This window comes from Anomaloglossus baeobatrachus, chromosome 4 (genome assembly GCF_048569485.1).
Source record: "Anomaloglossus baeobatrachus isolate aAnoBae1 chromosome 4, aAnoBae1.hap1, whole genome shotgun sequence".
Taxonomy (NCBI): Eukaryota; Metazoa; Chordata; class Amphibia; order Anura; family Aromobatidae; genus Anomaloglossus; species Anomaloglossus baeobatrachus.
In genome coordinates this window covers 58,193,906-58,214,817 of record NC_134356.1, presented here as the reverse complement: position 1 = coordinate 58,214,817, position 20,912 = coordinate 58,193,906, and the positions used below count along the sequence as shown (strand labels likewise).

General features: G+C 44.9%; 1 protein-coding gene across 1 annotated transcript in view; it reads right to left on the bottom strand.

The window, feature by feature from the left end:
* PDGFRB (platelet derived growth factor receptor beta) overlaps positions 1 to 20,912 on the bottom strand; it is a 228,772-nt gene that overhangs the window by 18,557 nt on the left and 189,303 nt on the right. Inside the window, exons 13-16 of the mRNA XM_075344366.1 lie at positions 15,425 to 15,529; positions 15,222 to 15,332; positions 13,073 to 13,226; positions 568 to 731 (exon numbers count right to left, since the gene is read on the bottom strand). Coding sequence (XP_075200481.1) covers positions 568 to 731; positions 13,073 to 13,226; positions 15,222 to 15,332; positions 15,425 to 15,529 — 534 coding nt within the window. The remainder of the gene's footprint in view (positions 1 to 567; positions 732 to 13,072; positions 13,227 to 15,221; positions 15,333 to 15,424; positions 15,530 to 20,912) is intronic.

Genomic DNA, 20,912 nt, shown 5'->3' with positions numbered 1-20,912 from the left:
TTCCATTTTTTGTTCTCAGGGTAAATCCGCTGCCACCAGAGGTTCTAGCAGAAGCTTACTCTTCTTTTGACCGAATGAGCATGTATATGGGTGGTTATGTTCATTTGATAGCTTTCTAATGTATATGGCAAGCCTAAGGCACTATCATCAACCAAGCTATCAAAAATCTAGAGACAAACACAATCTCAGCCCTATTCTTCCCACTGAATACTACTCAATACCAATAGACAGGAGTGGGACTAGTCCTGGAAAAAACAAACCCTTTCTTCGAAATCTTACAGATCTCCTTTATATATTTTCCCATTCGTTTTCTACTTTTTTCGAATTTAAGTATTTTATTGGTTTTCATGAAAAACATAACAGGTCATAAAATTAAATTTTGTATAACAAATTGGGAATATCGGGACCATGAGGTCCAACAAAAGAAAAAAAAAGGGGAGAGAGGGAGCCGGAAGGCATCTCTCCGATTCGTCGTTGTGACAGTTATCCAGTATCATTTTCTACTTTTTTACCACCATATATATTCTAAAAACCTGAATTAATTGTTGCCTTTGATGTAATACTGACCAGAATTGGAGTAATTTTCTAGTTCATAGGTGGTTCCATAGTTGCACGGTTCTATCTCAGCATATTTGATTTCATCCTTAAGGTCAAGCATCGGCACATAGTAAATGTCGTCTTTGCTCATGTCCATGTAACCACCATCACTTTCTACTGAAACTGAAATGTGACTGAAAAGAGAAGATGAGGGATCAGAACACCAAGAGTAGGAAGAACGATCGCTTAGTACATGAAACCAACACAAACAAATGTAATTGCAAAATATTTCGATAGCATCAGAAAATTAATTCAGGTTGCTGAAATTCTACACATTCTACATCAAGGTGAGAGAAGTAGAATATTAATAAGGCTCAATGCATCCATCTGAAACCTACAAGGATCTACTTGCTTTTTTCATGCTTTTTTCCTTGCTTATTTTAATTAATAAAAGCAAGGAAAAAGCACCCAGCAAAGTCTATGAGAATCCTGACTTGCTGCTTTTTTCATTGCAGTTTTTGCTCAAAATCGAGCAGTGTGTCAATTGTTTCTGCATTTGTTTCCTGCTTTTTTCACCAATTGACTTCAACAGAGTCAGTGAAAAATGCAGGAACAAACCCATGTGTAATGCACACGTTGCTTTTTTTTTGCGTTTTTATATGCTTTTCTTACGTCACTGGGGTTCCTTGCAGTCATTTCCTCATCTCGCGGTATTTACCATAGAACCTTTCTGCAGGGAAGTCCGATGATGTCACAAGGTGAATTGAGTTCATGACAGTGGATCACCGGGGTTCCCTGCACCTAGGCCTCACGGTCTTTACCAAATGACCTTGCTGCAGAGAAGTCCGGTGAGTGGTGACGTCACAAAGTGAAGAGAGTTCATGCCGGTTGATCACCAAGGTTTCCTGTAGATCCGCCGGCATGGACTCGGTTCACCTTGTGATGTCACCGGGTTTCCCTGTACCTAAGCCACATAGCCAGTGTCAGCACATATTTTCTCATCTCGTAGTCTTTACCGTGGGACCTTGCTGCAGGGAACTCTGGTGACGTATGTGCCCTGGTCTGTGAGGTGATCTGTACCTCAGTAACCAGGGTCACCAGTGTAACCATGGTAGTGATCAGGTCCCTGTAATTGCATTACAGGGACCTAATCGCCAGGGAGGGGTAAGCGATTCCTCTCCCTGCCTCCTGAATGCTGCGATCACATTGATTGTAGCATTTAGTTGGTTAAACTGCCAGGAGTGGCACGGGTACTGCTCCTGGTAACGAGAGCCAGGTCCCGGCTGTAAGATCAGCCATTGACCTGGCAATGACCGAGGAGGTACAGCTCCTGATCCCCTTATGGTTGCCATGACTAAAAAACGCACAAAAAAGTATTGAAAAAGAAAAAATGCGCAAGTGCAATAAAAAAATGCGCGTTTTTTCAGCTACTTTTTTCAGTTGCTTTTTTCCTGCCAAAACATGGGTTATGTGAAGATTTTCTGGACATAAAAACACAATATGGGCACTTAGTCTTAGTACTCGTAGACTTCAATTTACATTAGTAGAAACAAGGAAGTAGAAAAATATTTTTGCTTTTCGAGACCGTTTTTTCCACTGAAAATGAGCCGCACCGTATAGATCAGGCAGATGATTCTTTCACCGTACCTATTACCGTGACATATCTTAAAATAAGTGGCATAAAACAACCAGCTTTGAAGGAAACATGATTTTGCGATACTCCGTGATGAGATGGTTATGCCATGTGTATCTCTGTGTTTCACCTTCTGGCTGTGATATGAATTTCAACCTTTGCAGGTCTTTACTAACTTGTTCTATTAATGTATTGTTCTTATATTGTGAGATATTGTAGTCTAAAGGGGGCTTTACACACAACGACATCGCTAACGAGATGTCGTTGGGGTCGCAGAATTTGTGACGCACATCCGGCCTCAGTAGCAACGTCATTGCGTGTGAAACGCACGAACAACCGTTAACAATCAAAGTTACTCACCTAATCGTTGATCGTTGTCCAGTCGTTTTAATCCTAAATATCGTTGCTGGTGGAGGACGCAGGTTGTTCGTCGTTCCTGTGGCAGCACACATCGCTATGTGTGACACCGCAGGAACAAGGAACAACATCGTACCTGCGGCCGCCGGCAATGAGGAAGGAAGGAGTTGGGTGGGATATTCCGGCCGCTCATCTCCGCCCCTCCGCTTCTATTGGGCAGCCGCTTAGTGACGCCGCTGTGACGCCGAACGAACCTCCCCCTTAGAAAGGAGACGGTTCACCGGCCACAGCGACGTCGCTAGGCAGGTAAGTATGTGTGACCATTAGAGTTGAGCGCAGTTCGCGGTTCGAGGTTCTCCAGTTCTAGGCTCGAGTGATTTTGGGGGCTGTTCGAGATCGAACTAGAACTCGAGCTTTTTGCAAAAGCTCGATAGTCCTAGATACGTTCGAGAACGGTTCTAGCAGCAAAAAGCAGGGCTTTTTACAGCTACAGTGAGCAGGAGCCATCGCTGGCAGCCTGCCACAAGCTGGTAACCAAGATAAACATCGGGTATCCAACCAAAGCGCTTTGGTTAGTAACCCGATGTTTATCCTAGTTACGTGCAGGAAGCCCACACTTCCCCGCTCAGCTCGCTCCGCCCCCTCCTGCCCGCGGCATGTACACATACACATACACACACACACACACACACACACACACACACACACACATGGTCCCGCTCGGCTAACCTGCGGTGATGAAGTCCCGCCATCCCGACCTCAGCGCTGTCACTGTCCTCCATGGCCGCCGCTTGTCACATCACCTTCTCTCGCTTCCGACCCGAGACTGACTAGCGGTGACGTCACAGGCCTCTTGCGATACTTGGTGTGAAGGCGCCGGTCATTGAACTCAGTGACAGGGGCTGTCAGTGTGCTGGAGATCAGCGCAGGTAATGTACCTCGCTGACAGCAGCACTTGTCATCCCCTGCAGTGACCTGGGCTGACCATTGATGTTAGCTCAGGTCACTGCACTGCTCTCCCAGCCAATGGGGAACATCCTGCTCTTCATTGACTGGGACAGTGTGGATCGTCATGGCAACCCCTTGGATTACAGCAGACCTGGATTTGTTTTTCATTCTAATAAATTGGTTAAAGAGGGAATGTTTTGGGGAGTGTTTTTTCAAATAAAAATGTGTTTGTCGTCTATTTTTTTTTTTATTACTGACTGGGTTGGTGATGTCGGGTATCTGATAGACGCCTGACCTCACCAACCCCAGGGCTTGATGCCAGGTGACATTACACATCTGGTATTAACCCCATATATTACCCCGTTTGCCACCGCACCAGGGCGCGGGATGAGCTGGGGCGAAGCACCAGGATTGGCGCATCTAATGGATGCGCCACTTCTGGGGCGGCTGCGGCCTGCTATTTTTAGGCTGGGGAGAGTCCAATAACCATGGACCTCCTTAGTCTGAGAATATCAGACCCCAGCTGTCTGCTTTACCTTGGCTGGTGATCCAATTTTGGGGGGACCCCTACGTGTTTTTTTTTAATTATTTATTTAATTTAAAATAACAGCGTGGGGTGCCCTCAGTTTTGGATTACCAGCCAAGGTGAGGTTGCCAGCTGTGGTCTGCAGGCTGCAGCCGTCTGCTTTACCTTAGCTGGCTACAAAAATAGGGGGAACCCTACGTCATTTTTTTTTTGGCTAAATACAAAGCTAAGCACCCCTTAGTGCCACATGAAAGGCACCAAAGGGTGCAAAATTACAAAATGCAGGAGAGTGGGACATTATGTGTCTTTCTGCCATTATAATGACAGAAAAGACTGATATGAAGTGCACAAGCACAAGAAAATCACCAGAGCGCTCTACGCTGTAAAAAGCAGTACAAAATGGCACTGGAGTGAACATGTGACCGCCTCATGTAGGATGAAGCTATGGATCCTGGGTAAATTTATGCATTTACCCTCATTCAGTTTTTTTGCAGTACACAAAAAAAACGGAAGGCACACTGATGACAAACAGATGACATACGGACCGTCTACGGAACGGAAACGGATGCCACACGGATGCACCCGTGAAAAAAACCTGTTTTTTGCAGACCACAAAAATGGATCGGTCGTGTTAATGTAGCCTTATTCTGATCTGCCGTTTATAAACAGCAGGCAGAAATAAGTGAATAGTGCCCCCCAGCATCAGAAAATCTCCGGGGTTTCAGGGCTAGCTGAGACCCTGGAGATCATGATTCAGGACGGTTTTTCCGGTCCCCGCTCACGTGATCACAGGTATACACCGTACACCGATGATCACATTACAGTAAATGACAGCGCCGGTAAAAAATTATTTATCTCCCATCTGGCATGAACAAACACTTCTCCACTTCTTCTCCACTTTTTCTCCACTTTTTCTACACTTTTTCTCCGTTCTTTTTCTATGGTCGGTCTACCCATTAGCTCTGCCATGCATAGTGTAGCTCTACACCTACTGCACATGTTACTTTATGATTGACATCTCTTTCGTACCAGAGCTGTCTAAGCCTACTCTGACCCCATATTTGTCATTACTATATTGTCCTTGTACTGTATTATGACATTTGTATCATGTGTTTCATTTCTTGCTGTGTTGCAATTTTTTTGCTGCATCCCAATTGTACCTCTACATTGTTCGAGTTTATGTTATTGTTCTCTCACTCTTATGTGATACTGATTATTGTCATTTTTCATGATTACATGCAGATAAGTCCAATCTGACGAAGGCTCAGGCCGAAACGTCATTTGTAACTTGTTTTGGACAAAAACATGTATGCTTATGAAAAAATTTTTTTTCTTAATACGGACCAATAAAGAGTGATTTTGCATTACTATCCATTGTGACTTACTGACTAAAGCGGGCTCTACACGCTACGACATCGCTAATGCGGAGTCGTTGGGGTCACGGAATTCGTGACGCACATCCGGCCGCATTAGCGATGCCGTTGCGTGTGACATCGATTAGCGATTTTGCATCGTTGCAAAACAGTGCAAAATCGCTAATCGGCGACACGGGGGTCCATTCCCAATTATCGTTACTTCAGCAGTAACGAGGTTGTTCGTCGTTCCTGCGGCATCACACATCGCTGCGTGTGACGCCGCAGGAGCGAGGAAGCTCTCCCTACCTGCCTCCCGGCCGCTATGTGGAAGGAAGGAGGTGGGCGGGATGTTACGTCCCGCTCATCTCCGCCCCTCCGCTGCGATTGGGCGGCGGTTCAGTGACGTTTCAGTGACGTCGCTGTGACGCCGCACGGACCGCCCCCTTAGAAAGGAGGCGGTTCGCCGGTCACAGCGACGTCGCCGGACAGGTAAGTATGTGTGACGGCTCTGGGCGATGTTGTGCGGCACGGGCAGCGATATGCCCGTGTCGCGCAACAGATGGGGGCGGGTACGCACACTAGCGATATCGGGACCGATATCGCAGTGTGTAAAGTAGCCTTTAGTCTGGGAGATATAGAGTGCCGAGGTTACTCACTAATTTTATCTATTATTACCTCTGAGCACCTATATACCAGTGAACAGAGCTTCCTCTACAGTAGTTCTCCTGATTAGGCATGCCCTTACCTCATGAGCAGGGCATTGCAGCTTTGGTAGCAACCATTACGACATGGACTCTACTGCTGTGGACCCGGGGAGAGTGAGTGCAGATTCATTGCACCCACACTCCTCACATGAAGGGTCCGCACTCCTAGAAAATGGGGGATACGTTCCCCGAGTGTCTCCCCCCCCATATTCTAGACGGTCCAGAGTCGTCGTGGGACCCCTTTATTTTTTTTCTTACAATAAATTGGTGAAAGAGGAAATGTTTTGGGGACTGTTTTTTCAAATAAATTTCTTTTGTCGATTTTTTGTTTTTGTTAGTACTGACAGTTTTTGATGTTGGGTATCTAATAGACGCCATGACATCACAAACTGCTGGGCTTGATCTCAGGTGACTTTACAGCTAGTATCAATCCGATTTATTACCCCGTTTGCCACTGCACCAGGGCACGAGATGAGCTGGGGTGAAGCGCCAGGATTGGCGCATCTAGTGGATGCGCCACGTCTGGGGTGCCTGCGGCCTGCTATTTGTAGGCTGAATAGGATAACTGAAGTGAGCACTAATATATAATATAGAGATATACCTTGACGAGGTCTTGGGGCTCAGTTACATTGATCAATGTGATTGCTAAATATCTCCTTTTTCCTAATATTCATGGCAGGTATGCAATTCATTATTCACATGTTCAAATTAGCAAGTAGCATTTTTTCATTGTATATTCCAATATTTTTCCATATGCTTGAGGCATTATACCATTATCTATGTTTGATGTGCAGCCTTATCCTTGTATAGTATGTTTTTTTTGGCTTGCACTCATAATATATATATTAGTGCTCACTTCAGTTATCCTATTCAGTTATATGTAGTTTTTTTTCTGAATGTGAACACAGCTCCGCCCCTTTCGGCCATGTTTTTTCCATCTCCTATATAAGAAAGTCCTTAGTTACCCCTCTCCACCCATAGCAGTTTTTAATTGCAATGAGATGACACACAGTTAGGGTCACAGAGCTAGGGACCCCAATATAGAGATATGCCTTGACGAGGCCTTGGGGCTCAGTTACATTGATCAATGCGATTGCTAAATATCTCCTTTTTCCTAATATTCATGGCAGGTATGCAATTCATTATTCACATGTTCAAATTAGCAAGTAGCATTTTTCATTGTATATTCCAATATTTGTCCATATGCTTGAGGCATTATACTATTATCTAAGTTTGATGTGCAGCCCTATCTGTATATAGTATGCTATTTTTAGGCTGTGAAGGCCCAATAACTATGGACCTTCCCACCCTGAGAATACCAGACCACAGCTGTCCGCTTTACCTTGGCTGGTGATCCAATTTGGAGGGGACCCTACTTTTTTTTGTGTAATTATTAATATTTATAAAATAATTATAAAAAAAGAGCCTGGGGGGACCTCCACATTGGATCCCCAACCACGGTAAAGCTGCCAGCTGTGGTTTTCAGGCTACAGACGTCTGCTTTACCCTAGCTGGCTATCAAAAATGGGGGGACCCAACGTCATTTTTTTTAACTATTTTTTAAATAGAAAAAAATAATGGGCTTCCCTGTATTTTGATTGCCAACCAAGGTAACGAGAGGCAGATGGGGGTGGCAACCCATAGCTGTCTGCTTTATCTGCGCTGAGAATCAAAAATACCGCAGAGCGCTATGTCATTTTTTTTAAAGATTTATTTTTACAGCACTGTGATGTCCAGCAATCAAAATACAGGGAAGCCCATTTTGTTTTTAATTATTTAAATAAATAATTAAAAAAATATATATGGGCTCCCGCTGCATTTTTTGTATTGCTAGCTAAGGGTAATCCAAGCAGCTACTGGCTGCTAACCCCCACTGCTTGGTGTTACCTTCACTGGCAATGGAAAATCCAGGGAAGCATTTTTTAATTTTTTGGCCAAAAAAACTACAAAAAAAGGACGTGAGCTTCGCCATATTTTTGTATGCTAGCCAGGTATAGCAGGCAGGTGCTGGAAGAGTTGGATACAGTGCCAGAAGATGGCGCTTCTATGAAAGTGCCATTTTCTGAGGCGGCTGCAGACTGCAATTCGCAGCAGTGGGGCCCAGAAAGCTCAGGCCAACCTGTGCTGCGTATTCCAATCCCCAGCTGCCTAGATGTACCTGGCTGGACACAAAAATGGAGTGAAGCCTACGTGATTTGTTTTCTAATTATTTCATGAAATTCATGAAATAATAAAAAAAGGGCTTCCCTTTATTTGTGGTTCCCAGCCGGGTACAAATAGGCAACTGGGGGTTGGGGGCAGCCGTACCTGCCTGCTGTACCTGGCTAGCATACAAAAATATGGCGAAGCCCACATAATTTTTTCAGCAAAAAACTTCTGCATACAGTCCTGGATGGAGTATGCTGAGTATGCTGAGCCTTGTAGTTCTGCAGCTGCTGTGTGTCTGTATGGAGAAGAGCAGACAGCAGCTGCAGAACTACAAGGCTCAGCATACTCCATCCAGGACTGTATGCAGACGTTTTTTGCCCACCAAAAAAATGACGTGGGCTTCGCCATATTTTTGTATGCTAGCCAGGTACAGCATGCAGCTACGGGCTGCCTCCAACCCCCAGTTGCCTATTTGTACCCGGCTGGGAATCAAAAATATAGGGAAGCCCGTTTTTTTTTAATTATTTCACTTATTTCATGAAATAATTAAAAAACAAATGACGTGGGCTTCGCCCCATTTTTGTGTCCAGCCGGGTACAACTAGGCAGCTGGGGATTGGAATCCGCAGCACAGGTTAGCCCGAGGTTTCTGGGCGCCTCTGCTGCGAATTTCAGTCCGCAGCCGTCCCAGAAAATGGCGCTCTCATAGAAGCGCCATCATCTGGCGCTGTATCCAACTCTTCCAACAGCCCTGGAGCCGGGTGGCTTGTTGGGTAATCATGAGTTAATACTGGCTTTGTTTTACTAGCCAGTATTAAGCCAGAGATTCTTAATGTCAGGCACGTTTGACCCGGCCATTAAGAATCTCCAATAAAGGGTTAAAAAAAACACCACACAGAGAAAAAATACTTTAATAGAAATAAATACACAGACACATTAGAGACTCCATCTTTATTACCCCCTGTCAGCCCAATAAACCAACGCTGATAAGAGGTTTTTAATAGAGGCTTAAATTATAAGCAGCAATTTCAGCGTTCCAAGTGCCTTTAAATGAATTTGAAGAAACTGCACTTCAGGATTGTAGTGAGGATTGTAGTGAGGATGAGGTGGGGCATCATTACTTGATGGGCTGGGGCACCTCATCCTCACTACAATCCTCACTACAATCGGGAAGCAGCATGCAGCCTTCACTCCGTGAGTGATCAGTGCTGCTAGCGGTAACAGCGGTAACGCTGACAGACGCGTTACCATAGCAACGGTGCTCCCGGAGCCGCAGTTAGCGGTGACGTCACCGCTAACTGCGTTGCTATGGCAACGGTGATCTCCGTTAATGACCGGCTGTGTCAGCCGGTCCCTAACGGAACGTGGAGTCGACCGTGTACTAGAGCATATCGCCGGTACATGGCGATACACAAATGTGCACCGTGTACCGGAGAGATGCACTCGCAGGTCCTACATGACGTGTCATAGTCATGTGACCAGTCTGTAGCCAATGAGATAATAGCCACGTGACTGGTCACATGGCTATTTTGATGTCACGATAGGTCCTGCTTCTCTGCTGGCAGTGCCGGTCACCGGGAGGATTCAGCGATCATCGGATGGAATAGCGGCAGGAGACAGAGTGCAGGAGGGATCGCGGGGACCGGTAAGTGTTATGGCAATGTTTATTAACTATTTGTGTACATTTATCATGCATTTTTATGTGTTTGTGATTGCCTCCCATTATAGCCTATTGGTTCTAGTTCGGTTCGTCGAACGTTCGACGAACCGAACTCGAACGGGACCCCCGTTCGGCGAACCGACCTCGAGCCGAACCGCGACCGGTTCGCTCATCTCTAGTGACCATTCCTAGCGATGTTGTGCGCCATGGGCAGCGATTTTCCCATGACGCACAACCGATGGGGGCGGGTGCTTTCACCAGCGACATCGCTAGCGATGTAGCTGTGTGTAAAGTGGCCTTAACACAATTTGCAAAAAATTAAGGTCAGGCAAATCTGTACGAGACACTTTTCAAGCAGCTGGTGATTGTTAAAAATGGCTCATATACTGTATATGGTAGCCTTAGGTGTGGTCTGCCTTTGGTTGGGAAAGTCTAATGTTGATTGTCTATGTAGCATTCTATTTATTTCCTAGTATTCTGATTAGAAATGAGTGAACTCGAGGTTCAGTATTCAGCGTTCATACTAAAGCACAGACTTTACAATAAAACCCCCAAAGTTCAGGTTTGGCGTTCAGGTGCTTTGCGTATGCTAACCACTTGCGCAAACACCGCTGTGCTCGGGTACGCTCGGTGCTCGGTCCAGTGTGAGCAGCTTGCAGTGTTTGATCGGCTCGCACTGGGGGTAAAAACAGTGTGATCGGATGTAGTGTGTACAAACGAAAAAAAATGGAAAAACGTTGCCCACCCACCCCCAGAAGTGATCTCTTTATGGCTGGCTGCATGTAGACTGAGACCCAAACTGTCCAATTAGTGACTTCCATTGGGGTTCATGTTAAGTCTGGGTCCCAAATTGACCTTTTTCAAAAGTGTAGCTGCACCCGCAGCAGCAAACTTCCATGATCCGCTCATCTCTAGTTCTGATTAATGGTTTGGTCCAAAAACTATTAAAATTCAGAAAAACTGATTTCTTATCATCTATTAACTATTTTAACACTATTACTGCTATAACCCTCAAAAATGTGAACATTTTTCTGAACTGGTTTGGCCATTTGGTCATTTTTATGCTGGACCTTACCCACCTAAAGATGATTTTCATTGGTTTGGTCCAGTTATATATGTTGCGGGAAAAGGGGGGCCAGACCGTGGCTGGGAGAGGGGTCTGCTTGAGCCGCTCGGATCCGGGATCATTGCAGTGGCTCGAGGAGAGGCCGGACTCGGGCCTGAGCATCCTTCTGTTGCCCGCAAGTGAAAAAAGGGGGGAGTTTATATGTACAGGGGAGGTTTGTCAGTGACGCCACTTGTGGTGTGCGGTGATTGTTGGTGCTGCCGCTGGTGGTGATGCCCAGGACCGATGGAGTGGGGCAGCTGGATGTTATCCCTCCACGGATCGGGGAGGTGTTGTCCCGGGGCCCCAATACAGGAAGGATGGTGCTGCAGAGCGCAATCTTTAGGGTTGGACCGGATGGTGCTGGTCTACTCACAGTTTTGAAATAACTTGACACAGAGTCCAGATGGTAAACCAAATGACCAGCAGCCTCCGGAGGGTGTGTTCGGATTCCGCACCCCGGTATGGTATAACAGGGGCCCTTCCTCCTGCACGTTATGTTTAAGTCCTTGGTATAACTACTCCGCATGAAACAGGGAAGTCCACTCCGGGTATTTTTGTCCTTTGGGAGCTCTGGCCCGCAAGAACTGACCCGTGGGATCTTAGCAGGCAATTGCGGAGCCCTATCCCCCTCGTTCGGCTTCCGTCTCGCTCTATCTGGGCCTCCTGTGGTACAAGACCTGAAATCCTGTCCCCGGCTGGTTAATTGCAAAGGGGCTTAAAGCTGCTCCTCGCCCTAGGGTCCAGGTAACCTGTCTGTGCACGGGTCCGGACCGGATTCCTGATGTCGGCACCGGCGGGCTACAACCCTGCCCTGGTCCACTTAAGGTTTCCTGCGACCGGATCTCCGTTGCCTGTGGCCCTGTCTACTGACTGCCACCTAGTCAGCTGTCCAGTTGTCTGGTAGCCCAGGAGCTCCAACTCCTGGCTACCCTGTTCACCGTCTCTCCACTCTCTACGGTCCTCTCTTCCGAACTGAACTGTCAATGTCTCCTCCCATCACACCTCAGAACCCCTCAGTGGGCGTTACCATCCGCTTGGCCCACCCACTGGTGTTTCCCTATTGTCTTGAGGGGGTAACTAGGGTTTGATGGCTGATGGAGTGTACCAGGATGGGGGTTGTATTGGAGGGCCAAGGAGGAGAGAATCCTGCACCTAGAAGATGGGTGCAGTCATCTGTGACACCCTGATTTTGTCAGGGCATCACATATAGTTTATACCCCGGTTGGTGCTTAGAATATCATAGCTGCCCAAATTTTGTGGGATGCTTCAATTTTGTCCCCAAACACATGGAACTCCCTGGACCATCCCAGAGCACACATTTTTAGACAAAATTTGCATACATTCAGCCCCTTTCTGGGCCAGTAGTCCAGGGTTAGCTGGAAACTTAAGCGGGGTTTACACGCTACGATATCGTTAACGTATTATCGTCGGGGTCACAGTGTTTGTGACGCACATCCGGCGACGTTAACGACATCGCAGCATGTGACACGTACGAGTGATCTTAGTCGATCGCAAAAGTGGCCAAAATCGTTCACCACTGAGAGGTCGTCCTGAATCAAAAAATCGTTAATTGCATATTAGCGATGTTGTCTGTCGTTCCTATGGCATCACACATCGCTGTGTGTGACACCGCTGGAACGACGAACATCTCCTTACCTGCATCCACCGGCAATGCGGAAGGAAGGAGTTGGGCGGGATGTTATGTCCCGCTCATCTACGCCCCTCCATTTCTATTGGGCGGCCGCTTAGTGACGCCGCAGTGACGTCGCTATGACGCCAAACGCACCTCCCCCTTGAGGGAGGGATTGTTCGGCAGTCATAGCGACGTCGCTGCACAGGTATGTGCGTGTGACGCTGCCGTAGTGATAATGTTCACTACGGCAGCGATCACACAAAATCGCACGTACGACGGGGGCGGGTACTATCGCACTCAACATCGCTAGCCGATGTTAGCTATGCCGCAGCGTGTAAACCCTGCTTTAGAGTTATGTTAGTAAACGAAAACTCAAGGAGTGTCCACTGTTGTTACATTTCTTTCACACATATGAGGTTTGCCAGGAACTAAACCAATTTGTAGACCAAGAATGGAAGTTCTACCTTGACAATCTTTCCCTCGTGGAGGCATTGCTGTAGACTTCGCTTTCCTTGCGGCTCTTTTCAGCATAGTATTGGAGAAAGGTATGTTTGTTTTTATGTAGATAATCCACAAGATCTCCATATCGGCAATATTCTGTAACTATATATATAGGCCCTGAGAAAGAAAAGAAATCCTTATAATCTGGAAGACATGGGTTGAGTGTCTTTGTTTTTAGACGATGAACTTGTATTATCTGGATAAATGCAGTCTGGACACAAAATGACTCATTTTCTACATTGTATGTCCTCATTTTGGTTCAAGCTGCCGAAAAAACAAGAAAAGAGCACCTCTGATCCCTATGTGCAACTCAGCCTTAGTGAACGTTCATGTGTGTGGGGGAGCTTATTAAGAATAGCTGTCAGCCGAAGGATTGTTTGTCCAAAACCTATTAGTTGTGTATGGCTAGCTTAATGGACTTCTTCATGAATGGAAAAACCCCCCAAAACATTGATAAATACAAGAAATGTAATATTACATATATTTTTAGTTACCAAATCACACTCGTTTTGTCTAAAAAAATATATACATTAAATTGACGGTCATCTTGTTACACTGATATAAACCTGTCCTAGAATGTTAATAGGACAGGAGCCTGTGAGCATGTGCAGTAGGAAGCTTCACTGCTGGGCCCTGAAGATAATGTATGCTACTTGCTGTCAAGCTATCTCCAGGTCTTAGCTGCCACTGAAAAACAGGGTGAACAGCAATGTGAGCAGCCTCTACTTACCTCATCGCTCTTCGTATGTTCAGTATTAGATCAGTTAGACAGGGAGGACAACAGGGTGAGTGTACTCTTCTTATCTCAGCACCCTGGTATCTCAAGTATTAGAGCAAACACATAGGGAAGACAGCAGAGTGAGTGACCTATTCTTACCTCAGCACCCCTGTAATTTATAGTATTAGATAAGATAGTCAAGGTGGATAGCAGTGTAAGCCGCCTCTTCTTACCTCAGCACCTCTGGTTTCTCCAGTATTAGATCAAATAAACAGGAAAGATAGCAGTGTGAGCAGCCACTTCTTACTTCAGCACGCATAATATTTCCAGTGTTAGATCAGATAGAGTGGAAAGCAGTGTGAGCAGCCTCTTCTTATCTCAGCAATATTAGGATCTCCAGTGTTAGATCAGAAAGACAGGGTCAACTGCAGTGTGAGAGGCCTCCTCTTACCTCCTAACCCCTGGTATTTCCAATATTAGATCAGAAAGACAGGGTGGACAAAAGTGTGACCAGCCTCTTCTTACCTCATGACCTCTGGTATATTCAATATTAGATCAATTAGATAGGGTGGACAGCAGTGTGAGCAGCCTCCTTTTACATCATGACACCTAGTATATATCCAATGTTAAATCAGAAAAACAGGATGAACAGTAGTGTGAGCTCCCTATTCTTACCTCACAACCCCTAGTGTTTCCTATATTAGATCTGATCGACAGGATGGACAGCAGTGTGAGCAGCCTCTACTTACCTCGCCACCCTTTGTATTTCCAGTATTAGATCTGATAGACAGCAGTGTGAGCAGCCTCTTCTTACCTATTGACTACTGGTATATATCCAGCATTAGATTAGATAGACAGGCTGGACAGCAGTGTGAGCAGCCCCTTCTTACCTCAGCAATCTTGCAATTCTCAAATGTTAGATCAGAATCTCCACTGGTTAGCATATTTCCCTACACATGAAGAGTGTATAAGATGAAACTAACGCTGATGTCCTGCCTGTCTATATGATCTAACAATGGAGATACAAGGGTTGGTGAGGTAAGAAGGGGCTGCTCACACTGCTGTCTACCCTGTTTTTCAGCAGCTGCCGAGACCTGGAGATAGCTCGACAGCAATAGCATAAATTATCTTCAGGTCCCAGCAGAGGAGCTTCCTACTGCATAATCTCACTGATTCCTGTCCTACTAACATTGTTGAACAGACTTCTATCAGTGTAACAAGATTTACTTTTTCAATGCACTTTAGTGATTACCTTACTAGTGGGGTTTTTTTGCATTCCTAAAGGTGTTTAGGAATTTATTTATAATATTTTATTTTTTTTCTTTATTTTTTTTATTCCTAGAGAATATGTTAGTAAGACGGGCAACATTTCAACAATGCAAACCTAGGTTTACCTGCTTTGGTGCAAGCAGCCAACAAATTGACAATATTTAAGTGTGGACCCAGATGGCTCATAATCTTCAGTTCCGACATTAACGCCTGTTTCTCGCTGCTCCGAGCAGTGGCTGCAAGAGAATGGATTATACAATTTAAAAAAATAAATAAAAAATTAAAAAAAATGTCCAAAATCCCGGCTATAAGATTCTTTAAAACTCACATTTCAGCATTTTTACAGCTACTTTTGTGGTTGACTGAGCGTGTCCTAATCCGTGAGCTGTAGCTTCCACCACTCTGCCGAATGCACCAGAGCCAAGTGTCCGCCCTGCAAATAAAAATAGAAAAAATTGAATTATTACGCCAATTAAATCTTTTATGACAACACTTCTGGTATAAATATCCTCATATGTGTGTTTTGGGCTTAACAGGTTCCAGACTAACCAGTATATATAGCAAAATGAGAATTCTGCTGTATTCTTCAGAAATTACAGGGTCACATTCACAATGACACATTAGCAGTGGTAATTCTATATTACAGTTAACATCAGTCATTCAATTTTAGACACAAAATTCTGTTCTTATTTTTTTAAGATATCTATATAGAACTGTTTTCGATCAATTACGTAGTCGTAGCTGCAAACAGCCACCACTAGAGGGAGCAAAGCTATCTCCTGTGAGATTAAGGGATCAGGCATGTTAAAATTCAACATTCCTAATCCTTCTTTTACCTGATATCTGACTTGGGGTGAAGATATTGAACATAGTTACATATATTACACAGACTAGGCCAAGGGTAATTAAAGGGAAAGGTGACAACTTGTTTAAATCGGACAACCCCTGTAATGTTTATGGGTAGCGAAAATGGAGAGATAACACAAGTGTCACACGGAGTTTTGCGCAAAAGTTGCCAAGTGTCATGGCGGCATCAGACGCTGTTCACACTACAGATTTTGGCACTCCACACTATGGTTTCTCTGGTGTTTCTGAATTACACATGCTGGCTCGGGCATTGACCAGCTATGTGCTGATTAATGGTCAGGCTAGCAAGAGTTAACCTCTGCTACCCTGCTGGTTACTTTTGGGATCACATGTTGTCAGAAACCTATCGCATTTAATCCCCGCCTTTTTAAGATGGTGGACTCTGTCTATCCAGGCCGACTATAGTTTATTGCTGTGTTGGTCTGTGTGCTGTTGTGTTCCAGTTATACTGGTGATTATATTGCGTGGTGCTTGGAGTTGTGGAATCCTCTTGTCGTCTTGTTGTTTCCTCCATGCTGTGATTTTCCTTAGCTCATTGTATTATACCTTTGAGTGTGCTGTGAGATAGACAAACGGGGGAAACCAAAACTATCTCTGTTGGTTTATCACACTCCTGTCCAGGCCCTCCCATGGGTTAGGTGGGGTGGGGGTATAAGATCAAGGCTGGTCAGGAGCAGGGTGAGGAAGGCAGCCCAGATTTTTTAATGCCCAAACAAAGGCATTAGTTTGATAGGGACCCAACAAAAATGAGGTTGTTATGCTACTGGCTGCTGGGCTCACATAAAATCTGGCCATTTTTGTGTGCCAAGTATCTCGATTTTTACATGTTTTTCACAGCAGTAATGCATGTCTATATTCCCATATTCATTGTTCCACACTTCTTAGCTCTGCAGTGTGCAACAATCTCCTTTTTGTTACTATGCTTCATATTCAGTTTGCACCTGTTCAGATTAGAAAGATAGGATGTGCCATCAGTCTTTTTCTTACATTAGGAAGGTGGCTCAGACATCCTCACCTTCAGAGGTAACTCTGTGATAAGGGATAGCTAGGGTCCCCCTAGTCTGATGGACAGTCGTGGAGCCGCTGTCCCCTGCTCTCCCCAATTATCGTGACAAAGAGGGTCTCTGAAAATAAGAGACCTGGTATAGAAGACCGGAACAGAATATTGAGAGATATTACAGACAAAAACTAATTACATTTCTTTTTCAGATTATATATCTTATATTTATTCCATGTACTCAGCTAGTTATAGGAAAACGCTGAATGTTTCATACATTTCTTTGTGCACGTTTGTGCTGAAATGACATATTACACAGTCCACTGAATGTCGGGGCGTTTGCCTTTTAGAGAAATAATAAGAAAAATTCATTGAAAGGAAAAAAATACAATTAATGAACGAGCGCAACGGCCCAGCGCCCTGCAAACAGGGGATATGAAGAAAACATGCAGTCCAACGTAATTATTACACTACATCAGGCGGGACACTCGGATGCATAATGTCAAGGATGAAATGCCATTGCATATGCCGGTTTTCTCGCGCCATTGCATTGGAAAGGATGACATTCAGCGGAACGCAATATTTGTAACCTGTCTGTATAGAGCGGTAATGGCTCGCAGATGGAAATGTAATGGTGAGCTACGACACGGAAATCGATTGTTGATAAATGCAACGAAAGATTCAAAGAAATGTAGTAAAGTTTTAGAAAATATGTCCCATAATAATATACCGTAATAATAATATTTATTAATTTATACATATAGCGCTATTAATTCCACAGCGCTTTACATACATTGACAACACTGTCCCCATTGGGGCTCACAATCTAAATTCCCTATCAGTATGTCTTTTGGATTGTGAGAGGAAACCGGAGTACCCGGAGGAAACCCACGCAAACACAGGGAGAACATACAAACTCCTTGCAGATGGTGTCCTTGGTGGGTATTGAACCCAGGACCCAAGCGCTGCAAGACTGCAGTGCTAACCACTGAGCCACCGTGCCGCCCGTCCCATGGGTCATATATGGTTGTAGACCATTAATGCTAGGCTCATACCCCAACTACGTCTTGCCACATAGTCATTATACAAAGCGTAGATCAGGCTTCCTTTACAGGGAACCTGTCACCTCCTTTTTCAATATCATAAAGCCCCCAATGTCTTGTTAGTGATGCAATATGCATCACTACCAGGGTTTTGTCAAACCAAAGTTCCCCATATTTATCTAAACCCCCCCAGTTTTTATACATAAGTTAATGCATAACGTTCAGTACCTTTTGTTTCAGTCATAGAGGTGGTGCTTGCCTTCAGTTCAGTCACGGTCAGTCAGGCTCTGCCTTCAAATTATGTACCCCCCATGCATTGTGATTGATTGTCATGACTGGCCTGACATCACAGCAATCTGCTATTGAATTCCATGCTTGCGCAGCTCCCCTCAGCATCCAGCGCGTCCCTCGTCTTTCTTCTCAGAGGAGAGTGGCAGGAGCAGAGATGGGCTTAAGGCTGCTTTACACGCAAAGACATTGCTAGCGATGCTGCTGATGAAAGCACCCGGCCCCGTCAGTTGTGTGTCACGGGCAAATCGTTGGGGTCGATTCATGCGGCGTCACAGCTACATCACACGGCAGGTATCCAATAGAAGTGGAGGGGCGGACAGCAGCCGCATGGAAGTCACACCCACCTCGTTGCCGGAGGACGCAGGTAAGTTGTTGTCCGTCGTTCCTGCGGTGTCACAGGTAGCGATATGTACTGCCTCAGGAACGACGAACAACCTGCATCCTGCAACAGTAGCGATATTTGGGATTAACGATCAACGATTAGGTGAGTAATTTTGATAGTTAGCGGTCGTTCGTGCGTTCACACGCAACAACGTCGCTAACGAGGCCGGATGTGCGTCATTAATTTCCGTGACCCTCAACGACATCTCGTTAGCGATGTCATTGCATGTAAAGCGGCCTTTATAGTGTGTGCTCCGGAGACATGATAAAGAATGGAGCATGCGCACTGAATCTGGGTGTACGTCCCCAGATTAATTTCATATATGCGCATGCTCTGGGCTTTATCAGGTCTCCTTGGGAGTCCACATGCAAATCGCATATCTGCTCCTGCCGCTCTGAGAAGAAAGAGGAGGGACGCGCTGAGTGCATGCCAGGGAAGCGGAGGGGAAATGCGCTAGCACGAAATTCAATAGTCAAGCCAGTCACGGCAATCAATCACAATGTGAAGAGTGTGCATAATTTGAAAATGCAACCTGACTGACCGTGACTGAACCAAAGGTATGTGCCACCCCTATAACTGAAACAGAAGTGGGGTTTTTTTTTTCGTTTTTTTTTTTTTAGAAGATAAATATGGGGAACTTTTAACTTTTGTTTGACAAAATCATATTAGTGATGCCCATTGCTTCACTACATTGGGGGCAATTTAATTTTGAAAATGTCACAGGTGTGTCATGTGTGACAGACAGTCATGTGGTTTCTGGCCATAGAAGGTCACAGGATTTGGCTGCGCAGAATGCTCCCTGACTTTCCATTGTTCCTGCTCTCAGTATTCATTGGTATAGGTAGCTTTCCTGCTGGATTCATATCTCTCCCTTTGGACCCAGTTGGAGCTTGACTTCAACCCAGCTTCTAATCATCAGCATTATCTTAGTACTTAAGTCCTTCCTGGGACTGGTGCTGGTGATATTTTCAGTTCCTTCAAGCCTAGATTGCAAGTAGGTGGCTTCTACTCCTCTGTAGTATTGTTGCTGAATGCTCTGCTGAAGGTCTTCCTGAGTCATCTAATGATAAGTAACTTATGCTTTTCCCCGTGTCCCCTCCTTGTGTCTTCTATAGTTGTTTAGTGGGGTTGATGAAGAGCTCATCCCATCCATTCCCTATTTAGGGCCCAGCACTAGGGATACCTAGGATCAGGTATCCGGCTCAGCGCATAAGTGGGGAACCTATCTAGGGTGGGTGAAGGACCAGCAGCAGGTTTGGTAAGGTGTTACCGTCTTCTCTGTCACTAGACACAGGGTTTCCCTTCCCTTTCATCGTGCGCTGGGTACTTCACCGTACCTAGCATCACAGAAAAGGGACGTGATAGGTTCCCTTTAAACCCCTGAAAAGATCCTGTTTGCCACATTAGTTCTATATTGTGGCCAAGTCAAGGTGGTTTGTTGCTTTTCTTCTGGTCCTCAGGGTCACATGCCTCAGTTTTCCCCTAGTTACTCCTCTGTATTATAATTCACATTTAAATGCCTGTATATTATACAAATCACGGGCTCCTTCAACATTCATAAGAATATTAAAACCTTGTATCTTATCTGCTTCTTCATGAGATTTCTCTGCTTTAAATGAGATTGATTTAAAAATGAAGAGTATAGAACTGCAATCCTAATAACATTAGTAATTACAGATTTATTAGAAATAAATATTCATGTATTTACTGCAAAACTGAAGTTCAAAGTAAGATTATATTTAAAGAAACCTTCCATTGGAGAATGGTATCATTTATCTTAATTACTTACAGTAGTAACAATGTGGTAAATTTGATGTGTTATGTAGCAAGGACAAAAATTGTACATTGCAAAGTGGCAGCGGCAGATCAGCATAATGAAAGGTGGCATCATTGTTCCTTAGTGAACAGTGACATCTACAGGTGGAAATCAAATATGCAGAGACAAGGAATAAATGGGAATGTCAGGTATAAAATATATTTTCAAATATCTTCAGTGCTTCTTATGAGGACGAAAGGAGTTGTTTGGTCTTTTGCAAAAAGGCTGCAGGTTTCTGAATCCTTGCAATGTGATGTGCACACCGCACGCTGTCAGGATTCTTCGAGTTGGCAGCTAGAACAGGCAGTCACATGACCACAATTACTCGATAGATGTACATCCGGTCTTATTACGACTAGATATGTGGCAATAATGTTATACACATTACAAAACCACAAAACAGTATTTGTTATTCTTGTA